Source organism: Erythrolamprus reginae, chromosome 2 (genome assembly GCF_031021105.1).
Source record: "Erythrolamprus reginae isolate rEryReg1 chromosome 2, rEryReg1.hap1, whole genome shotgun sequence".
Taxonomy (NCBI): Eukaryota; Metazoa; Chordata; class Lepidosauria; order Squamata; family Dipsadidae; genus Erythrolamprus; species Erythrolamprus reginae.
In genome coordinates, this window is record NC_091951.1 from 244815446 (window position 1) to 244839538 (window position 24093).

At 40.2% G+C, this 24093-nt stretch overlaps 1 protein-coding gene across 18 annotated transcripts in view; it reads left to right on the forward strand.

Annotated features, from left to right (window-relative positions):
- Positions 1-24093, forward strand: part of ZNF462 (zinc finger protein 462) — a 205386-nt gene that overhangs the window by 140809 nt on the left and 40484 nt on the right. For 7 of the 18 annotated variants that reach the window (XM_070742383.1, XM_070742390.1, XM_070742385.1 and 4 more), the window contains one exon: positions 20133-20252. The exons of 6 other annotated variants lie outside the window; for them this stretch is intronic. In XM_070742383.1, coding sequence (XP_070598484.1) covers positions 20133-20252 — 120 coding nt within the window. Of the gene's footprint in view, positions 1-20105; positions 20253-24093 lie in introns of all 18 variants that reach the window. 5 more of the 18 variants (XM_070742381.1, XM_070742380.1, XM_070742382.1 and 2 more) reach the window with 1 other exon arrangement.

Consider the following 24093-nt stretch of genomic DNA (forward strand, 5'->3'; position numbering starts at 1 on the left):
TTATGCCCTGTTTCCTAATCAATATTGCCAGTTGGCATTGTACTTTATGGTTGCATCACTTAGCAACAAAACTCCCAGTCCCAATTACGGTTATAAGTTGAGCTCTACCTGTACATCTTTGAAGCGATTTCAATTTCTAGAAGGGTTTCATGTATTTAATAAGCTTAACAAGTTGACTTTACTGCTAAATTGCTCACTATTGCTCATTGATATATAAAGTTATTGTCCAAGGAGAAGGAGGAGACAGAGATGGGGCCTACAGAGGAAAATGAGGCAGCGTCTCTGGCTTTGGAGGAGAAGGATGAGGCAGCCCTGAGTTCCTCAGGCCTGGGAAGGGTCATCAGAGAGGAATAGAGGGCGCAGGAAGACCGAGCGAGGGGGAGAGCAGACAAAAGGCCAGGTAGTGGAGCAGAGGAGCAGAGGAGCTCCAGAGAAGAGCAACTGCCTGATCCCCGAGCACAGAGAATGGAGAGGAGGGGGATCAATGCAGGGCGACTTGGGCGGAGGGCACTCCACCCTTCGTCCCCAGACTTACCTGCAGAATAGAATCCAAGGAGATGCTGGGGGGAGAGGCGTTTGTCAGAAACAAGGTTGCATTCTTCCAGCCACCCTTGCGAATACCAATATCTTGCTACCTTGCCTTGCCTTGCTTTGTTTTGCTTTGCTTTAATTCAACTTGCCTTATCTTGCCTAGTCTGGCTTTGTGTGAGCACACAGCAACACCACTCTACTCCGGGTTTTTGCTGCAGCCCAGCAAACTTTTGAGTGGCAAGGATGCCCTGGTGATCAGGTTTTCCGTACTACTTCTGTCCCCTGGAATGTGCTACTCTTTTGGACTTCTAGCAGCCAAGAACTATTGGAAGTGTGTGTATGTGTTTGTGTGTGTTTAGAGTTCTGTTCTTGAGTTTGCAGTGAACACTGGGGATTTTTGGGGGGGGGGGAGATTGGAGCAATAAAAGCAAATTAAACATTTACTTTGGTCGTGTAGTTTCCGTGCCCAGCCGGCTCATCACAGTTATGTGGCTGCTTAAAATACAGAAAAATCTGTGCATATATGGAACCAAAGGCATATATGGCGGACAGTATTTGGGACCGCTTAACATGTATAAGTACAGGTAATCCTTGATTTACAACAGTTTGTTTAGTGACTCTTTGAAGTTACAACGAAAAAAGGGACTTATTACCATTTTTCAAATCTACAACCATTGCAGCAGCTTCGTGGTGACATGAACAAAATTCAAGGCCCCATGGTATCGTATTTATGATGTTTGCAGTGTCCTGGGCTCATGTAATTACAATTTTCCACCTTCTGACAAGCAAAGTACACGGGGAAACCATTATTGATCATGTTAATAATTACTAGCAACTGCAGTGAGTTGCAATATAACTGCAATATAATCACATTTCCTTTTAGGAGTGTGACTGGTTTCTGTGTTTTCTAAAGCAATGGCCCCAGAGGTGAACTGCTCCCAATTCTCTCATGCCTCTTGGTTGTTGGAGAGCCGGTTGCGAAGGCAATGCAAGGCTCCGCCTACCCACCCGGATGCCACCATTTAGGTTCTTTTAACCCCTGTGCATGTACAGACCATTTCAACTTCCTTCACCAAAGAACCAAAATGGCGGTGTCCAGGTGGGTGGGTGGAGCCTCGTACTGCCTTTGCGACCAGCTCTCCGATGATTGACAGACACAAGTGAACCAGGAGCAATTTTACCCCTGAATGGCTCCCAATCTTTTGGCCAACAGAGACCAGGTCTGTGGAGAGAGGTTTTTCTGCAGGGGAGCGTGCCTGCATCCCACAGATGGGGAATCGTTTGTTTGTGCAGCCTGGTTTCTGGCATGCTGCGCCCCAGTGCCAGTGGTGGTGGGGACCCCTATTTTAAAAGAGCATGGAGCTATGCCAGTGACCCAAAAGGATTATCAAGAGCAGACCAAAAATGAATCTGTAGCATTTCCATTTCAGCCAAAGACTGCTGGCTAACAAACAGAAGAATAGCCCAGGACTGAGATCCAGCAAGCAACTGATCTTTTGCTGTGGGTCAGTATTAAGCGGATGCCTAGAATGGCTGATTATATAGTGGAAATGACACTCGTAGCTAGGGAAAGGCACAGCTAACATACTGTTTGTGAAATCCTGTTGTGGCTAAGCAGTTTACAAATACATGCTGTTTGAGATTGTAGAAAGAGCTTCAGTAGTTTCTGTTGCTTTTGTTTTTTTTTCCAGAGGTGTGAAGTAGAGTCAGAGAGGGGTCAGTCTTGCTGTGAGGATTTGTACAGAATATTTGTGCACTCAAGCTACTGTTTTACTGGAGAGTGGTGTTTAGTAATTAAATGTTAGACAGGTTTCTTCACCAGGTGCTCCCTTCACCGCAGCACTGCAGTGTGGAAATGACTTTTGCAGCAGAGAGAGCTTGTAAAAGCAATTTATATTACTGCAAAGAAATTGTATATTGACAGTGGATATTTTTAGAATAGTGGAATTCATGATTGGGCGTAGCCACAGCTAGGGATACCTGTGGCAGCTAGTAAGATCCTGGCTGGATTGAGAATGTCTTATTAATACTCTTTAAGAACTATAGATTCATGATGAAAGTTTAGTATAATGTATTTTGGATTCTTCATCCCAGAAAAGCTCTTGCTTTTTTTTTGGGGGGGGGGGGGGTGTTATTTTTTGAGATGTTGGAATCGGTAGCTGTAATTCTACCTCCCATGCCACCTCCACAAGCCATAGTCAGAAGCTTTGGTCTTCATCCATTCCTGGTGTTTTGAGAAAGGGGGAAAAGTCCATTTAAGTTCAAACATCATAGTTAGTAAAACTATGGAAGGCAATCTTATTTTTTTGAAAGAAAAGCAAAGTGAGATCAACAAGGAAACTATACTAGCATATTGTTCGTGATAAATTTTTAAAGCTTTGCCTGTAGATGACTTGGGAACAAACAATAATAATAAAGGAATCATTAGATGGAGAGGAAAACTTATATACCTCATTACCATATTTTCAGCAAGACTGATATGGTTACCAAACTGCAATGGCACCAGAATTTGGATATAGGTGTGAGGATAACTTTGATGGGTCATCATTCTCCATGCCCATAATTATAATATGAAATAACTCACTTGATAATCTGGGATGTAAGTGAAGAGAGCAATACTGGTTATTAGATGATGGAGGATAATATGTTATGGGATGTTTTGACTAATTTCCAGTCTACCATCTCTATGGAATAATGCATTTATTTCTGTTTCAGCACCTTAGATATTTAGATTGCTTTTGAGAATTTAAAAAATTCTCCTTTTAAAAATGGGAAAACAATTAATTAAAATAACAGAGCAAATATACCTACCGTATTTTTTGGAGTATAAGACACAGCTTAGTTTTGAGGGAGGAAAACAAGGAAAAAAGGCCTCTGCCTTCCATCAATTTGCCAAACAGCAAAGAGCACAGATGATATACACTGCTGTATTTCTGTGCATGTGCAGAATAGCAATAGCAAACAACTGGAGAAATGTACATTATGGCAGTATATTAATCCCAGAAAGTTTTCTTAAATGTAATCACACTCACTCTTCCCAATTATTTAAATAGATCTACTCCAAATGTGACTAAGTCAGGATTTAACTCAGCTGCCTTATTTTAATATTAATACTTAATACTAAAACAGGACATTTCAGATTATACTTTTATAGATCTTTAAAATTGATTTGGCTTTCTGGAAGTATTCTCTGCTATTTAAAAGAAGATACAAAAGCACTGGACCTCTTCAGATCAAGCATTTATTTTAAAAAGCTTCTTCATTTTGTTACGTTGTCTAGAACAATAATAAAGCAGTGTTTAAAAAGTAAGTCCAATAATTTGAACATTCTATAGACATTTATAGTTATTTACTTACCTCCTTGCAGCTAAAAACAGCCAGTTTCAGCATTTGGCTCTCCCTGCAGCAATTTGCTTCTGTGCAGCTTTAGTTTCACATTCATTTTAGCAAGTGGGCTTGCTGCAATTTCAGTCAATCAGCTAAGTGTCAGGAGGCAGTGGCTTGTGCTAATCAGGCTCTGCTGTTGTTTGCTGCAAGGAGGTAAATTGTTGGCAGGCAGAGACCAAAGAGTAGGGGTGGCTGAGTGGGGCTACATTGGGTGTATAAGACGCACCCAAGTTTTTACCCTCTTTTGAGGGGTAAAAAGGTGCATCTTATACTCATAAAAATACAGTACTTCAAATCAAATATTTAACCCAAAAGGTCTTGCTCCACAAATTTTGCACTTCAAATTCATACCTGAATGAGTCTGGAAACATTTCAAGAAAGTTTCACCAAAGAAGAGATTAGAGAGAAGCAGGGGGGATGTATAATCAGAAGAGATTTTGCATGCCAAGAATATATCATTTTAACTTTGTTTTCTTTAAAGCTGAAACAAGATGTTACGTGTATTCTAACATATACGTTCTTATTTAGCATTTGGCTTCAGTATAAATGATTTGCTTTAAAAACTTACAGCATATTATAAGTTTAACTTTGCAAATCACAATAGTATTTAAATTACAGTTTGAAAAATCCACAACTCTACAGGTAATTAATAACAATGATAATTTATTAAACTTGCATGCTGCTGACCTGTTGACCGTGAGTGGCTCAGAATGTAAAAAAAAATTGAATCAACTCAATAAAACATAAAAGAAACATTAAGACATGGCATTATATACAGGAAGTGCAGATGCATAAAAATAGCTAAATTCTTGACCTATATTCACTTTGGGAAGGAGTATGTTTAGTTGTCATGAAAAGAATAAAACAATGTCTTTTGAATTTTTAAAGAAAAATCTCATTGAAATTTGGTAGAGCTGCCTGCAGGAATTTATATAAATGCAAAATAATCCTCACTTATGTCAAATGTACAGATAGTGCTGCTTTTAGAAATAGAAATAAGTATTCGATATACTATCAAAGTTGGAATAAATTTTACTATTGGTTAGAAAGTCGAGAAAAACAAAAACAAAATAAAGACAGCAAATTAAATAGTCAACTAACTTAAATAACAGGGAAAGAAAGGAACAGAGGATCAGTTGAATACAGGAATAAAAGGGATACCGATGTAAGACCTATGTAAAATAAAATGTATATAGGATTAGAAATATTAATTGATGGTAATAAAGAAATATCACTATGGAAAATAAGAACCAGGACTGCTACACATCATCCAATGTTTTTAAAATGTTTTGTTTATGTTTGTTTATGTATGTTTTATAATAAATTTAAAAAATTTTAAAGAAAAAAGGAAATAGAAATAAGACCAATATATTTTGAAAGGAGATATATAGGATATATTTGAGTAAGCGTTAGAATTAGTAGAAATTGTTGCAATTATACATTCTACAGATTTTTTAAAAGTAGCTATTCCTTTTTGAAAGCTGTTGAAAGCCCCTCTAGAAATATTTTGTGAAGTACTGGATGTTTTATTTTCTCCTCTGAGACCATATTTCACAGGCATCCACATTGTGCACATTAAAATACCAGGGTCCCTTTAGACCAGAGAGGAAGCAACTTCCCATGTTTGCGGATTTAGCCCTCATCAAACTTCAGGGATCTTGAAATCCTCCCCAAGGTTAAAAATCAACATGCTGTTTGTGATGCACAGAAGAGTCTTGGAAAGAGTGTGCGTCCTCACCCCTATTTGCAAAGATGAAAAGTTGGCCAGCTTTCTGAATTTAGCAGTTAGGAGCTTCTCTTCCCTTTGCAGCCCCTTTTAATTCAGTGTTATCTATGGTTAGTCTCATTGCCATTCATCATAATTAAAGCCAAATAATGTTTTGCATTATTATAGGTACCCAAATGTTTGGACTGGATTTGGCATTTGGCATATCCAGTCCTTCCTAAGACCTGGGATAGGCAGGTTGTTGTTATTTGATGGTGTTAAATGTACTGTCGCAGGATGTAAGCGATTCCGCGTGAAGCTGCCTTTTGCAACTGACTGATGGTGATTTTGTCAGTGCCAATGGGTGCTGCTATCTTTGTTTTCTTTTGCCGCCTTCATTCTCCTTCTATTTGCAGATCTTTGTATTTAGAGATTTTCTCCTGTTCTTTCTCTTCTCTTCTGCTCTCTCCAAGTTTCTGCAACATCCACTATCCAGACTTTTTTTAGTCTTTCTTATTAACAATTATTTTGTGTTTCTTGTTGACTATTGTTATTACAGTTGGCCAGGTGTTCAGACTGTGAAGGATCTGGGATAGGTAGAAATTGTCATTTGATTATTATTAAGTTCATCTCACAGTCAGCCAGATGTTTAGACAGGATTTGGCATTTTCATCCATTTATCAAGACCTTCCCAAGGACCTGGGATAGGCTGATGTTTTTGTTTAAATCTGATATAGGGTGGTGATGGTGTCACAGGATGTAAGCTATTCCAAGTAAAGCTGCTTTTGAAATTGACTGGTGGTGTTTTAGTCCATGCTGATTTTGTTGAAATTTGAAGGACAGCGAAGAAGAGGGACTTGAAGCTTGTTGTTGGTCGCACAGACAACCAGATGTATTATTATTATTATGTTTGGTCATGTACGTAGCCAGATGTTTTAAATGGACTGGGCATTTTTATCCACCTGTTGAGTCCTTTCCAAGGAGCTGGAATACAGTAGTTGGTATTGTCAGAGGAAGGAAGATGTTCCAAGTCAAGCTGCCTTTTGCACTTATTATTCAGGATAATCTGAAGTATCATAACTACCAGTTCTTTAGCTAGATTGCCCTTCATAGATATCAGATTCTTCCCAAGAACTCCCAAGTTGTAATGTATTGGCATAGCATATGTACAGATCCCAGCAGCGTGGCCTTTTGCAGTTGACATATGAAAAGATTGCCAATGTGCAGATTTTCTAAGTGCAGACCAAGATTTTTTTGGGGGTAGGGCCTCAAGTGTAAAATTGATTATAGCTACCATATTTGAAAAGACTCTGGGCAGCTGTAATTCTCCTCCACGGTGACAAAGGGTTTCTAAACTCCTGTCTAGATGCACAGGGAATTGAAGTCACTGGGTTATTTTTAACCATGCTTTATCCCAGAATTAAAAGGAATAAAAATGCCAGAATAAAAAGGAAGCCCAGAGTTGGTTTGAATTTGCCTAAATTTCAATAAATAATATATTTGTTGGATGCTTCTGCTCTTTTAACTTTGACAGGGTCTGGGTCTAGACTGCATAGAATCAGCTCAATAACTGACTTGTGCATTCACTGGAAATAAGATTAACTGGATTGTTCCTTCAGTTGAACCTGCTAATGATTAGTAAGACCTCTCTGGAAGCCAACAGTATTACTTTTATTGATTCCTGTACATAATGCATGTAGTAATGATGTTTATATCATATTGAAAATCTATTCCTTTTGCCATAAAAACTGCTGTACAACATCTGTCTGAACTCACCTGTGAATACCATTGTGGTTTATCTTTGTTTCCAAGTGGTTCTCTCAGTTCTCCTGGTACCTCTGAAGTGGCTCTTTAAATTCCTCTGGTTTTACGATTGATTTGGGAATTTCATTCAATTGCTTTTAAGAAAAGAATACCCATCTATTCGCCATGAGAAGGAGAAAACCCTTCTGAATCATATTCCCTTTCTTTCTGCTTTGGCTTTCTTTGACTTGTAATGGTCTCGTCTGCCTATATATAGAAAAAAATGTGATAGCTTTTGTAGCTGTAGCTAAAAGCATGTGAATAAACTCTACATTCCTGAGAAGGAATGTGGAATTGTGAATAAATTCTACATTCCTGAGAAGCTTTGAGATGCTTCTTTCCATTGAAAAAATGGGGAAGGTCTAGAGCAGGGGCAGACAAAGTTGGCTCTTCTATGACTTCTGGACTTCAACTCCCAGAATTCCTGAGCCAATCATGTTAGCTCAGGAATTCTGGGAGTTGAAGTCCACATGTCATAGAAGAGCCAACTTTGCCTACCCCTGGTCTAGGGAAAGCTCCAAATTTAGGATGAGGAGCATTGGCATTAGCCACCATTGTGAATGCCAGGATTTGGGCATTCATGGACACAGATATAACCTAACTTTAAAATTATAGCACTTAAGAATCATAACTTGACAATAAAGCACTTATTTTGCATGCAGTAGATATCAGGGAGCTTCAATTAAGGCAGTGGTCCCCAAACTACGGCCTGCAGGACGCATGCGGCCCACTGAGGCCATTTATCCGGTTCATGGCACCGCAAAAGATTTTTACACATGCGCGCTTGCAAAAACAACCCCCTGCGCAGCCTTTCCCAAGGCCACGCAAAGGAGCCGGGCATTGTAGTTGGGGGCGGGGAGTGAGGAAAGTGCAGAGGCCGGCGAAGGTTTTTCTTTCATTGCACTTTCTATGGCCACCTGCCCGGAGGAAGTGGCAGCTCCCGCCCAAGGAACCCGTGGCGACGGGCGATGGCTTGGTGGGAGGCGCCGGCAGTAGACATAGGCGGTGGGAGAAGGAAAGGGAGCCGCGGCCGCCCCTGCCCACCGCGGATGTGCCGGTGCTAAGTCTCCCCCCCCCCAGGCGGGCTGGCAGGGTGATGGGGAGTGCATGTGCACGCGACATTCAAAATTAAAAAAAACCTTTGCCGGCCTCTGCAGAGAAGAAAGGAAGAGAGAGAAAGAGAGAACAAGAGAGAGAGAAAGAGAGAGCAACAGACAGAGTGAGATAGAAAGAGAGAGGGAGAGAGAAAGTGAGAAAAAGAGAGAGCAAGAGAGGGAGAAGAGAGAAAGAGAGAGAGAAAGTGATAGCAAGAGAGAGAGAACATGAGATAAAGAAAGCGAGAGAGAGAAAGAAAACAAGAAAGTGAGTGAGTGAGAGAAAGCAAGAGAGAGAGGGACAGAGAGAAAGAAAGCAAGAGAGAGAGAGAGAAAGAGGAAGAGATAGAGATAGAGAGGAAGAGAGAAAGGAAGAGGGAGAGATAGAAAGAGAGTGAGTGAGAGAAAAAGAAAGCGAGAGGGACAGAGAGAAAGAAAGAGAGAAAGAAAGAAAGAATGAAAGAAAGAGGGAAAGATAGAGAGGGAGAGAGAAAGGAAGAGGGTGAGATAGAAAGAGAGTGAGTGAGAGAGAAAGAAAGCAAGAGAGAGAGAAAGAAAGAGAGAGGGACAGAGAGAAAGAGAGAGATAGAGAGGGAGAGGGAAAGGAAGAGGGAGAGATAGAAAGAGAGAGAGAGAGAAAAAAGGAGAGGAAGGAAGACAGAGAGAGAGAAAGAGAAAACTCGGCAAGGAGTTGGGGACTTGCTCCACTTCGCCTCCTCCCCCAGGATGGTGTTAAGAAAACCGCAGGATTTTTTAATAGTCTGGCCCTCCAACAGTCTGAGGGACAGTGAACCGGCCCCCAGTGTAAAAAGTTTGAGGACCCCTGAATTAAAGCTTGTGAAATCAAGACTGAAACCTTAGAGAACTGCTATCATCCGGTTGTAGGGTGGCTGGACCAATGGCTTGATTCATTACTAGAAGCTTTCTACATTCCTATATGATTTTCTCTTGCTAGTGATAGTGCCAACCTTGTTAATCATAAATCTCTTTTCACACTGCAAGTGTAGAAAGCAGGAAATGACAGGTTTTCCCCTCCTCTAGGAATTTGTAGTAGATGGGGGGGTAAAGAGGTTAGGTCTTGTCTGAAACATAGTGGTGAGGGGAGAAAGGTGGCAAAACTATGTTGGGGAAAAAACTGTCCATTGTACTTGCCAGTCTAATTTATCCCATTTTAACTAGCAAACTGAGAACACCTCAGGTATATACAGCTTATCTTAAAAGCTGCACATCTCTCTGCCCCTGAATAGAATCCCCATGCAGAGCTGCAGGAGTCTTAACAGAATAGGAAAATGTCAGGAAAGCTGATAATTTCTTATTCTCACCACCCCCAAAATTGGAAATACTAGGCATTCCCCAGAGCTCTCCTCTTTATTTATTAATTGCATTTTCTGTCTAGTCTTTCTACTTGAAAAGCTCTTAGTTCTTTTCTGTCAGTGGAAGAATCTGTCAGCAGAGCCCAAAGAGAAAATAGTGGGCGAGCAGTTGGTTTGCTTAGCGAACAGCACAAGCATCCTCAGATAGCTGTGTGATCTGAAATACAGTTTAAATTAGCCTTACTTTAATCATTCCAAATTCCTTCTGCAATATCTCTTTCAATGATTAACTGCGTAGATCCATAAAGCTTTGCTTGGTATGTCCAGGTGGAAGCAAATGCTGTGATAAATTATACTTCAAGAGGAGCTGAAATAAATATCACCTGTAGTAATAGAGGATTAATTTAAATTTATGTAGCTAAGCTTTCATTGCTGTACAGTTTTGCTAGGAGACAATACACTTATTTCTTAGATAGCATAGTTTTTCCTGTAAAATGTATGCTCTTGTAAAGGAAAATAAATATCACAACGCCTTGGAATTTAAGAACAAGATATTAGTTAACACATGTATTCTTTGGAGAGAAAAAAATCAATGTAAATTTTGTTAAGAGAATGGAGTACTTGAGCAAATGTACCATTGTTAATGCTACTTCTTAATAGGAGATGTTTTCTCAGTTAATAGGCAGGCTTTGGTGTCGGTGGAGCAATAATCCGGATCATGGTTGTCCTAAAGGTGCTTTAAAAAAGGCAACTGGATTTTTTGGGTTGTTTTTTTTTCCTTTGAAAACTTTTCCCTTCTCATTCAAAAAGCTTCTTCGGTTCTGGCTGAATGGTGGGGAATGCAATTTTTCAGCCAGAACTGAAGAAGCTTCTTGGATGAAAAGTGAAAAGTTTTCAAAGAAAACCCCCCAAGAAACTCCAGTTGCCTTTTGAAAAACACCTTTGGGATAGGTAAGCCTGCTTCTTTTCTTGGGCTTTCATGGATGGTTAGAGGATGCTTTAGAATAGTGATGTCAAACTGGATTTCTTCAAGGGACGGATCATTATTATAGTTCTCCTCTGTGGGCTGGTTGGTGGGGGGGGGGAGAGGAGACAGGACTATTGCCTCCTTTAGCACCCTGCTGGCCAAAATGCAGTAAGGGGGTCTGCACGCAGCCTCCTGCACCTCATTTTCAGCATCCATGGCCTCCTGCAGCATTGTGCCAGGAGAAAACAGGCCACATGTGAGCTGTTTTCGGGGCTGGTTTTGGGCAGTGAGAGCTGCAGGAGGCCATGGAAAGTGAAAACAAGGTGTAGGGGGGAGTGCATGGGGCCTGTCGTAGCTGGCAGAGGCACTGTGGGCCGGTCCTTCGATCTTTCCAGGCTGGCCTCATGGGCTGGATTTAAGCACCTCACGGGCCAGATTCGACCCATGGGCCTTGAGTTTGATACCTCTGCTTTAGAGCAAGAGATAATGTGTAAAGAAGGCTCAGGGAAGTAATAGAGCAAGAGATTCACTTGAGCTCTGCTTTTTATGTTACTGGTGTTTTTAAGCATCAACACAAATGAGCTACTTTTGTACCTTCCTTCTAAAAATAATTTAAGATTCATACGATGGTCTGGATCATATGAACTCACCCTGATAATTTTGGATAACTTGCATACCAGTTGCTGATCATAAAACCAAAAATGATAATTCAGAGGAATAGGACTGTGATTGAATCATTGTACATTAAGACCTCACCTATCGCTGGTGTTACGTTCCAGACCCGGCCGCGATAGGTGAAATCCGCGATGGGGAATTTATCGACTGATAGTACTTATTTAAGTATTTATATTGTAATTGTTTGGTAAGTTTTCATTGTTTTAAGTGTTTATAAACCCTTCCCACACAGTATTTATTTTAGATACAGTATTTAAATACAGTATTTACAATTTTAGATATATATTTTTTGAAAAACCTGCCGATCGATTTCTGCGGGCTGTTTAAATCTGCCGATCGACTTTCTCAGAAACCCGTGAACCAGCGAAGATCCGTGAATGATTTTTCTCATTAATATTTCTTGAAAACCCGCGATGAAGTGAAGCCGCAGTAGGTGAAGCGCGATATAGCGAGGGACTACTGTAGTAATAAGGAGTAGAGCCATTTAGGGAACAACTTACCACAACTTACATTCACATTTTGATAAAAATCAAGTTGCTCTTTTCTATCCGCGGAGGAGTGATGCATTTGAGGAAATGCTGGCTGTGGGTCTGGAGAAATAAGGAAGTTGAGCACTGCATAGACAAGTAAAAATATAAAATAAATTAGTGGGAAAATTTTCCATTATTTCTGATTTCCCCTGGTAGAAATGAGATACAGTACTGTACTTTATTTCTGTTTATCTCTCATTTTCCCGTTGTGCTGTATATGTTGATTTAGCATCTTGGCGATCTGGGGCTTTTGTGGTTGTGTACGTGTGAGGGGACAGGGAAAAGAAAAAGTAAAATGTGTAGATAAGTTAAAGTGAATTTCATTTTGAAGTGATCAAAGTAAGAAGTAAAGGAAGTGAAGAAATAAAAGTCTTTCCAAAATCTTTTGTTAATGCCATGTTCTCTCTTGAGAAAGTAAACCAACAATTGGCGTGTATGAAAAATAATAGGAAAACAAACACAGAGTGTGAATGTAGAAATGATTCAGTAAAGTTTTTAACCTATGTCAGTCCAAGGGATTTTCTGAAGGGCAGGCTTAAAAGTGTACTGAAGTTCTTCACTGAAATCAGTGGAAATGTAAAATATGTGGATGTGAAAATGCTACAGGTAGTGTAAGGAGTGTTATTATCAGGTTGTCTTTCTTTCTGAACACCTGGAAATGTGTATCTGGTAGCTAAGAGCTACTGTTTCAGATTATTTCTTACAAAACTGCCATAACTAATCACACCTTTCCAATATTCCTTTATTATTGTATTACTAAATAGTTCTTAATCTCCCTAAAATGCAATCAAAAGTCAGAAAACAGAATAAAAGTGACTAATGTTGCTTTGCAATGAGATTCTTGTTCTATCCTCTTTTGTTTAGGTTTATAGTACTGTAGTTCTACATAAGATTTCTTCATAATTAAAGTTATAAACCAGCATATTGCAGTTTCTTAAAGAAGGTGCTTCTTTTTAAAAAACAAAAAAATAAAACAAATTGCCGCAAATAAAACTGTATGAAGCTTGGAGGTTTACTAAATTCATTTAAACTTCCTGTTGGTTTCAATTCTCAGTGAAATTGACCCATATGAGTTGTTGCTTAATATTTGTCTTCTCTAAACTATGCAAACTTAAGTACCGGTATGTACAGTATATAATTTTATAAAGAAGAAAGTACGTTTCAAAGAGATGTAGATAACAGAATAGGTAACATTCCTATATTCCACCTCTTCTTGCCCTTTACAATATTCATTCTTTCCCTCTCCCTCTTTCTCTCTTCCTTCTCTCCCTCATATTATTTCTATGTATTTTAAAGAGCAGAGCAGATGCAAAATCTAACCTTGATAGGCTTCCATGCAATTTCAAGGCAAGTACAAAAGAAGACACATACAGTGAACCCTCGATCATCGCGAGGGTTCCGTTCCAGGACCCCACGCGATGATCGATTTTTAGCGAAGTAGCGGTGCGGAAGTAAAAACACCATCTGCGCGTGCGCAGATGGTGTTTTTGCTTCCACTGCCGCCCGCCCTTCGCCCGCCCACCCCGTTGCTCGCGCCTGGGGTGCGCGCGCGCTTGGGGACTCCCTAGCTCCGCTTCCCAGCTGGGGAGCGGAGCTGGGATGTCCCCAAGCGCGCGCACTTTCCCCAGCAACGCGCGCGCGGTGGGGACTCCCTAGATCCGCTTTCCAGCTGGGGAGCGGAGCTGGGATGTCCCCAAGCGCGCGCGCTTTCCCCAGCAACGCGCGCGTGGTGGGGACTCCCTAGCTCCGCTTCCCAGCTGGGGAGCGGAGCTGGGATGTCCCCAAGCGAGCGGGCACCCAGGGAAGCCTCTGGGGGAAGGGGGAAGACCCAGGGAAGCCTCTGCCCGGCGGGGAAACTCCACCATCTACGCATGCGTGGAAGGGCACGCATGCGCAGATGGTGGAGTTTACTTCCGGGTTGAAAACTCGCGAAATAGCCCTTTCGCGATACTTGAGGACGCGAAACTCGAGGGTTCACTGTAATTCTGAAAGATCAACTATTTTCTCTTCAGCTTTCTGAAGGTTTATTCCAAAGCTTTATTTTATTGTTTTTCACACTTTTTATTTTATTTTATTTTATATGTTTGTTTGTTTGTTTGTTTGTTTGTTTATTTATTTATTTATTATTTATTTATTTATTTATTTATTTATTTATTTATTTATTTATTTATTTATTTATTTATTAGGTTTGTATGCTGCCCCTCTCCGTAGACTCGGGGCAGCTAACAACAATAATGAAACAATATGTAACAAATCTAATATTTAAATTAATTTAAAAGACCCTTATTTAAGAAACCAAACATACACACAAACATACCATGCATAAATTTTATAGGCCTAGGGGGAAGGGAATATCTCAATTCCCCCATGCCTGACGACAGAGGTGCGTTTTAAGGAGCTTACGAAAGATGAGGAGGGTGGGGGCAACTCTGATCTCTGTGGGGAGTTGGTTCCAGAGGGTCGGGGCCGCCACAGAGAAGGCTATTCCCCTGGGTCCCGCCAATCGACATTGTTTAGTCGACAGGACCCGGAGAAGGCCAACTCTGTGGTATCTAACTGGTCGCTGGGATTCGTGCGGCAGAAGGCGGTCCCAGAGATATTCTGGTCCGATGCCATGAAGGGCTTTATAGGTCATAACCAACACTTTGAATTGTGACCGGAAACCGATCGGCAACCAATGCAGACTGCTTCTTTCATAAACCTGAAAAACTCACAACTTCTAACTTTTTGGATGAAAAGGAGGGACTGGTATTTGAACATCACACTGCTCAGGACTTGCTTCCTTTGCATGCAACTTCCAATCCCATTTACTTTTTCCCTTCCCTCAATGTAGTTTAGTCTAAAAATCCTGGCTGGTCCCATCCTGGATAACAAGTCAGGTCTTCTTCAAATCTTGGTCACCTTAAGGGTCATCTGTGTAGTTCTAGCTTTGATCTATAAAAATATTTTACAATACAGAGTTGTACTGTTTCAGCCAACTATAATAAAACCAGAGTGCTCCGTTTCACAATGTTTAGGGCCATGCTTAGGCAGGTATAGTTGTGTTTGTGTGCGCCTCTGTGTGTGTTAAGGGATGCCTGCAGTTTTTGCTGGATTGGTAGGGGTTAGGCATCATTGTTGTTCCTCTCATTTGGTTTGATAATAGAATCAAAATAAGACTAAGCTAACTCTTGAAGCCTCCTCTTTCCCTGGAATTTTTGTTACCTATTAGTAAAAGGGATTGTGCAACATCACCAACCCCTCTGTTTGGATTTCATAATGATCAGCCCATACATTCACATAGAGACCCTCTTTATTAACAAACTTGTGGACTTCAACTTCCAGAATTCCTGAGCCAATCATGCTAGTTCAGGAATTCTGAGGTCCACATGTCATAGAAGAGCCAACTTTGCCTACCCCTGAACTTGCCCAAAGATCCTTTGAGAAAAATGTCATGTCTTGCACAAGGTGAAGATATCTCCTCCAGACCATTAGATGGGAAAATCTGTCTGTTGCTTCTGTTCATTGTGTCTTGGCACTCTGTACTTTCTAGGCAGGGGTGTCAACCTTGATTTCATTGAGGGCCCACAGGGTTGTGTTTGACCTCAGGGACCAGGGTAGGCATGGCCAGCTTGATGTCACTCGTGTTGGGGGCACCTTTGTTGACACAAGAACTCTGCCAGCAAAAAAGGACTCCCAGGGTCCATTTTCAGCTGGGATGTCCTCCTGCAACCCTCTGCCAGCAAAAATGGAACTCGGGAGGGCCGTGTGCTCCATTTTCGCTGTCAGTGGCACTGCAGGCCAGTCATTTGCTGTTTCCAGGGCGGCCCTGTGGGCCAGATCTAAGCATCCCACAGGCTGGATTTGGCCCACTGACCTTGAGTTTGATATCCCTGTTCTAATGCATTGAGTTAGTCTATTAAGCCACCTTCTTGGTTCACCAACCTGTCTCCCCATTGCCGAGTATTCAAATCCAGGGTTTGGGGTTTTTTGAGAAAAATATGGACTGTTTTGCCCATTATGTTTGATTACCGACATACTCAGAACTAAGAATGCAGAGGAAATGTCCTCTTGTTGAGGTATGTTGCTCACTTAGCTTTTGCTCAAGATAGATCCAGGTGCGTGATAACCGAATATTAGAACATAGCCCTGAATGAAAGGCATAGCTAATATAAGCAGTTACAGGTAATCCTTGATTGAAAACAGTTCATTTAACAACCGTTCAAAGCTTTAGCAGCATTGAAAAAAGTGACTTATGACAAATGTTGCCACATCCCAGTGGTCATACGATCAACATTTGGATGCTTGGCCATTGGTTCATACTTACAGTTGCAGTGTCCCGGGGTCATCAGCTTTTGGAGCCTTCTGACAAGTGAAGTCAATGGGAAAGCCAGATTCATCGAACAATCGTGTTGCTAGTTGAATAACTGAAGTGATTTCCTTCACAACTGTGGCAGGACAAGGTTTTAAAATGGAGCAAAACTCACTTAACAACTGTTTCACTTGTCCTCAGAAATTTGGGCCCCAGTTGTGATTGTAAGTGGAAGGCTACCCGTACTTTAGAAATTGTGTTTTACATTGGTTGTATGTTGGTATTTTTTGTAAGACAAGCAACTAGTGCAGTGATGGGAACCTTTTTTTGCTCAGGTGCCAAAAGGGTGTACACGCGCCTGCACCCATAATGCAATGCCCTCTCTGCACTCGCATGCATGCACAACCCCCTCACACTGCCTCCCGCCACGCATGTGTGCAGGGCTGAAGCTTTCGGAGCCTGTGGATGGTGAAAAACAGATTCCAGGTGATTTCCTGCCAATTCCAGTTAGGGCTTTTTTTCACCCTCCCCAGGCTTCAGGAAAACAGCCTGAAGCCTGGGAAGGGTGAAAATTGGCCCAACTGTCCAACCAGAAGTTTGCGGGTAGGCCCATTGAGTCCGTTTTTCACCAGCCATAGGCTCCGGAGGCTTTCCTAAAACTTGGGAATGGCAAAAACAACCTCCCCCCGCCCTCCAGAAGGCCAAAAATCAGCTGGCCAGTATGCACATTCACGCTGGAGCTGACATAGGGCAATGTCTCACGTGCCCTTAGATATGGCTCCATGTGCCACCTATGGCACACATGCTGTAGTCCACCATCATGGAACTAGAGTGAAGCATAGTAGGTTATTGATGCCTGGAAAGGTTAGTCCAGAGCCATGTTAGGTAGGTGGTCTTTATAGCCTTGTATAGTTTTAACATACGCATCCATGCCCTTGACAAAAAACAGGTGCTTTGAAGTGTATGTTCTAGGGCTATTGGATCTGAACTGTAGACATCTAAAAAACTTACATAGCAGAAAAAAAAGAAACAAAAAACTAACTCTTGCTATCCTCTAGTGGTTATCTGGATTTTTGCAGTTCACATCTCACAGTTTGTCTGTCTGTCTCTCTGTCTATCTATGTATTTAGATTGACTGGATTGTTTACTGCTAAAAAACAATTATGTGCACTATATTATTTTCCTGCATATCCTATACCAGTGATGGCGAACCTATTTTTCCTCGGGTGCCAAAAGAGCGTGGACATGTGCTATCCTGCACACGTGAGTGCCAACACCCATAATTCAATGCCTGGGGAGGGCGAAAACAGCTTCCCCTGCCCCCCGGAAACCCTCTGGAGGCTAGAAACAGCCTGTTTCCCAACTTCTGGTGGGCCCAGTAGGCTCTTGTTTTGCCCTCCCCAGGCTCCAAAGCCTTCTCTGGAGTCGGGGGAGAGTAAAAACCCCTTCCCTATCCCCCTGGAGGCTCCCTGGAAGCCAAAAATGCCCTCCCAGAGCCTCTGTGAGAACCAAAAATCAGCTCGCCGACACACACATTGGAGCTGAGCTAGGGCAACAGTTCGCATGCCAGCAGATGTAGCTCCATGTGCCACCTGTGGCATCCGTGCCATAGGTTCGCCATCACTGTCCTCTACCCTTCTGCTGGTTTTCCATTTGAGTTTGTTTGTCTCTTCTTTGGGCTTGCTTCTCCCTCCCGTTTCTTTCTGCCTGTGCGGCATGAAGTGAGCAAATCTTTAGTGCTCTTGAACTCTGCTTCCTTACCTCTCTGCTTCCCACACGGCTGCCACCACATTTCTCACTGCTGCTTTAGCGTGTTGCTTTCAAGTGAAGATTTTCAAACTGGGAGATTTGTGTGGGGAGAAAACAAAGGCAGTGTTCAAGGCAAGCAAGCTGTGTGTTCCCTTTGCTGATGCGTGGAAACATCTGAAGGCTGAGTTTTTCCTTTACCCAATTTTTGAAAATCCCTTCCCACGACTTACATCCACCCGTTTTACCAATCAAAATAATACATTCACGCTCCATTCTCTTTGAGCGCTTATACAAGTACACTGACTCACAGGTACACTATGTTTAATGTATATCCTATAGTTTTAATAGGTTTTTCCAGTTGGGGAGCTTTTAGCTCTGCCAATCAAAATGCATTACTGATGGGATTTTTTTTAACCCAGGGTAGGAAAAAAGATAAACAATGAGAAAAGATGATATCATTGTAATAATCCTTCATACAAGGCAGGGTGGATGAACCAAAATTGTATTGGAGAAAGCAGTTGTAGGATACAACTCTTCCTGCTTAAAGGATGGTTTGTAGAATAGTTTCCTTCAGTCAGGTTCAAAATGGGTTCAAGAATAGGACAAGAAGATCAAGAATGGAATGAAAAATTAATTGTTTGAAGTAGAAATTGATGCTGATTTTTCTTTTCCTTTTTGTGTAGAATTTTTTTAAAGGAACTCATATGTACATGTACATTTCTACTTCTAGTTCTTTATCTAATCAGATACCATTAAAACAATCATGTCATGTTCTGGAAGTTTTTTCAAATTTGTTACATCTCTAGTGTGAAAAAGATAACAGCCAAACTTTTGGGGGCATCCTTCTGACAAACGCAATAAGCCTTCAAGAAGGACTTTTTGTTCGGTTAAAAGAGTTTTTTAATTATAGGAAGCATACATAACAGTTATTAAAGCTTGCTGTCACTGATTTTGCAATAAAGGCTATTCCAACAGTCTATTAAATATTTCATTTTGATTATTTTTTAATTGATAAATTACTATTAATTGTAGAAATACAGTGTGGTCTCTTTAAAAACTTTCTACAATGTATCCAGAGCTTCCACAGTTTTAGAAGCTCCTCATGAATGCATTTTGCAAAATCTGAAATTAATGAATGATTTAGCATGTTTGTGTGTGTGTGTGTGTGTGCGTGTGTGTGTGTGTGTGAGAGAGAGAGCGAGAAAGAGAGAGAGATGTATGCGTGTCCATCCATCCTTTTGATTGTATTAGTTTATTCTTTTTCGTAAAGAATGTTTTAAAGATACCATTATTTATTATCTAATGCAATATTAATTCCATTCTGAACCCATATACTCCAAATAAAAGTTCTACCAGCTATTTACAAGGATTACTTTACAACATCACATTGAACATAGTCTTGATTGTGTGAGCAGCTTTTTACTATCACACTATTAAAAGATGAATAAGTGTGATGGTCTAAGACAGGATACAGGATAGTATTGACCACAGATAGTATTGCATTATGGAAATGTATCTCAGTGATCCAACCATACAGACACTCCAAGCCATGTTATTACATGTTAAGGTTCTCGCTCAGGAATTCTGGGAGTCAAAGTCCACAAGTCATTTCCCCACCTCGGTCTTAGCAAGACAAGACAGCTCATCAAATAACCTGGATTTGTTACACAGAGGGCTTTCATTTTTAATTTAATTTAATATTATTTTTTGCAAAGTTTTCACAAAGAAGCAAATGAAATCAGACTAGCCATCTTATTATTAGTCTTATTATTTCATATGAAGACTCGACTTATAATCACAATGAATTACAACAGAAATTCTGGGCCGAATTGTTGCCATAACATAAGGCGAGGACTACCTATAGGTCCTTTGATAAACAGCTTTGTTTTGTTTGAGTGAGCAGAAAACTCTGGTGGGCTTTGGAAGGGTTGTCTTGTCATTCTGGAGAAGCAGTTGTCTAGTTCCTGGAGTTAAGCTGAACAACTCTCCCCTTGTATGTGATGCCCAGAAACTATAATGAAGAACCATCGTTCTTCAAGTGGTCATCTGTGCATTCACAGCTCCTCCCCTATGTTCCTTTCCTTTAGATGCTTACTCACCAGTCTTGGGGAGCTGGGGGGAATGTTGGAACCCCATCTTGATGCATGTGCAGAGGGCCAGGCTTCCTTCCAAAAGTCTTTGCTGTAGAAGAAGAATCACAGTTAGAGGTAAGAAAACCTGTTCTTGTAGCACCAATGGAGAAAAGCAACAGTGGTGCTTTTATGAACTCAGGCCGATGCTATTAAAAATGTCCTGGAAGTAATGTAGGAAGAGAGATGGTCCTTCTAAAGTATGTGCTGCCATTTTGTCAAGAGAGAGCCACAGAGAGATGGGGGAAGAAAAGTGGAGCTTTACTTGGTTGTAAAAGGTATTTTGTTCCTCTCGCTTTTCCATCTACTTTTGTTTGGAAGCAAATTAACTGAGAGAGGTAAAAGCAGTTGATGCCATAGACTGTCCCTCAAGTTTCCTCCTATCTAGTATCCCTCATATGGTGTTAAGCTGCAATATAGGGAGTGCCTGTCTTAGTTCCTTAACTGTTTTGGATGCAACCTGGCTATTGTGAGCAGATATCCATCCTTGACATTTCTGTCCCTATCATCTTGCCATTCACTACAGCCACAATGTTCAGTGTTATCTAGCAGACAGAGTTAACAAGAGATTCTAACCATCTCCCATGTTTAAAGCAGGAGCCATATCATTAAGTGCCACAGCGTGCAACAAAATAGTATCAGAGAGGACTCTGGCATTGTTATCAGCAGTAGTCCATAGTGTACTACAGGGGTCCCAACCCCTGGGCCATAGCCCACTAGTGGGCCCCAGCCCATTTGGAATTGAGCCATGTAAGCGGTGAACGTTTGTGTGCACAGTTCCACTTGCGCAAGTGGCAGGCAAGTGTCTACCATTCACATGAAACCATCCCCCACTCACCCCAGTGGGTCACCAAGCAGGAACGATTGGGGACTATGGGTCTATTAATACAGATAGTTCTTGATTTACAACCGTTTATTTAATGACAGCTCAAAATTGCAACAACTTCCTTTGAAAAAGTCATAATCTATATTCACATTTAATGGTTATCATATTGTCGCTCCCCCCCCCCATAGTCACATGATCACAATTCAGGTGCTTAGCAATAGGCTAACATTTACATCCGGTTGCAGCATCCTATGGTCACATGATTATGATTTGCAGCTTTCTGGCCAAAAACCCCCCCAGCAAAAATGTGATTAGGAAAACGATTTGCTTAATGACTTGAGAATTTGCCCAAATTAATACTTTCCGACAATATACTTACAAGAAACACTCTTCTGCTGAGATTGCCTATTAAATTACATACAAGCGCCTAGTTCCCTATCGATTAGCATGTGATTAGCATGTAGACTTACAGCATTTTTTATATGTTTAACTGAAGTGGGTTTTTTTTTAAAAAAAAGAAGGAAATGTATCATAGCTTATTACGGGGAATGTTTTGAGGCTGTATGTGAGCCAAAGTAACTAAAAATTATTGGCTGTCATCTGCTTCTGCAGAGGAAATGCTAGCAGCATATTGTACTGCAATAGTATATCATATTTGTTTCTCATATGGTAAATCCTATAACTTCCAGTAAAAGTATAGATATATATAATTCCTCTATTTTTCTTAACAGATGGATTGAGCCAATATCCTGAGTATCTTTCAATAAGTTTTATGTATCTTCAAATTACAATCTGTGGGCAACTTGTTATTTCTTATCCCACCTTTATTACTTTATAAGAAATTCAAGGTAGAGAAAATACCACTCCTTCCTCTTCCTCTTTACTCCCTCAAAGGTGGTTTGGGCTGAGAGAGAGTGATGGACCCAAGGTCATTCACCTGGCTTTCATGCCTAAGGTGGGACTAAAACTTAGTCTCCTGATTTCTAGGCCAGCACCTTAACATGTAATAATACTCATTTTACAACCCTGTAATTACTTATAATTCAGGGTAGAGTTGGGGCAACTGGATAGAGCTAAGCATTTACTGCCCAAATATCCTTCCTGGTAACATGCAGAGAGTTTGCAGCAGATATTTTTTTCTTTGTATCCTAGGAGAGAGAAGCATCACTCCGCTCGACTTGAATGTTATATATAATATAATTAATTTAATATAGCATATACTAGTAATGTATACAGCACCTGAATTGTTGGAAGTTGGGCAGCACATTATAGTTAATCACATAGTCAGCTAGATGTTTAGACCAGATTTAGCCTTTTGATCAACCTATCAAGTTTTTCCCAAGGACCTGGGATAAGCAGGTGTTACTATTTGTTGTGTTAAAGTATCATCACAGGATGCAAACTGTCCCAAGTAAAGTTGTCTTTTGCAAATGACTGATGGTGATTTTGCAAATGCTCATGACATTCGTTACTACTACTACTACTACTACTACTACTACTATTGTTATTATTATTATTATTATTATTATTATTATTATTATTATTATTATTATTATCTGCACAACAGTGTGAAATCGCAGCTGTTAAATTATGTAGCTAATGTTGGCATTAACATGCTTTGAGATATTCCAAACAACCTAGCATGTTGTAAGATACCAGCATAGCATATGTGTGAATCCAAGCAGTGTGGCCTTTTGTAATTGAGAAGTGCCATCCAAGATTTCATGATATGTGCCAATAACCCTTAAGACCATCACGGTCGTTTTATGCCATATTTCTTCCACTTTGATTTTCAGACTTCAATATTATTATTGTGTATCTTGGTACAATGACCAATAAAGATTGAAAAACAAATGGGAAAAATTAAGATACATAAATACAGGTAGAAAGATACCGGGTAGTATGTGTGCCCTTTTGCTAACAGTGAATACAGTATTTGTTAAAAGTAGTGAAAATGAATGCAACGGTATGGAGTATTTAATAAGCATAAAGTAAAGATAAGGTTGAAAATGAATGAATTAAATACAAAAGTGAAGGACAATGTAGAAGAGGAAGACGAAGAGACAGGTTGCTTGAATAGAGTGAATGGATGTGGATTCACAACTTATGAATGTGTGAAAAAAAGGAAAAGCCCCAAAGTAATTGTCTTGAGTTTATGGGGTCCTGAGAAAGTATAAGGTGCGATGATTTAAGAACAAAATGTAATTTATGAAGCAGCAAATTGTGGAAGTAAAGATAGAAAGGTATGAAAAAATACAACAAATAGTATTCATATAAGCTAATTCTAACTACGGTATTTGTTGTTTTATTTTCTCCTCTTCTCTAAGATTTTTAAAAATTTTATTTGGCTTGCTGATTCTTACTCCCTTTCTGCACTTTGCATATCACTGCTTCTCCTGAATGGGTTAAGAAGTGTTAAGGCCATCTATGAATGGAACTGAGCCAGCAGCTCACTATTGAGAATGTGTCTGTTTATTCTAACACTTCATCTGGTCCAGCAAACCTCTTTTTTAAAAAAAAAAATATTATTGCAATTTTCCAATTTAAAAAACAATAAAACAAACAATACTACATACAAAACAAACATGTACATCACATATGTAAAATATAATTCCATTAATACAGCTTTATGCCATCATAATTTCCTTGTCATTTCCATATTTTCTTAGTTATGGCTATTGTTATATGCTTCAACATTTTTTTCTTTTTTCCTGTTCAATATATACACTGCTACCTATTATCCCATAGTTGCATACTCTTATTCACATTTATGTATACTATATACATTATGTTACAATCATTTAAACTTTAATGATTAAGATTCTTTTTTGGTTTCATTTCTTCACATACTTCATTCTTAATTTATTTCATGCAATAATTTTGCATTTCTTTTTGAACCAATCATGCCATCTATCCCAAATTTTATTATACTGTACTCTGTTTCCTCCCTTCCTCTTAGCTCCATGGTTAGTTTTGATCATTTCAGCACATTCTAGAACCTTTTTCACAAACATTTGAGGGGGTCTTATCTTTCTTCCAAGAAGTCAACACTTCTTCAAAATGTAATGTAGAAAAGAAATTTAAACATCCTCA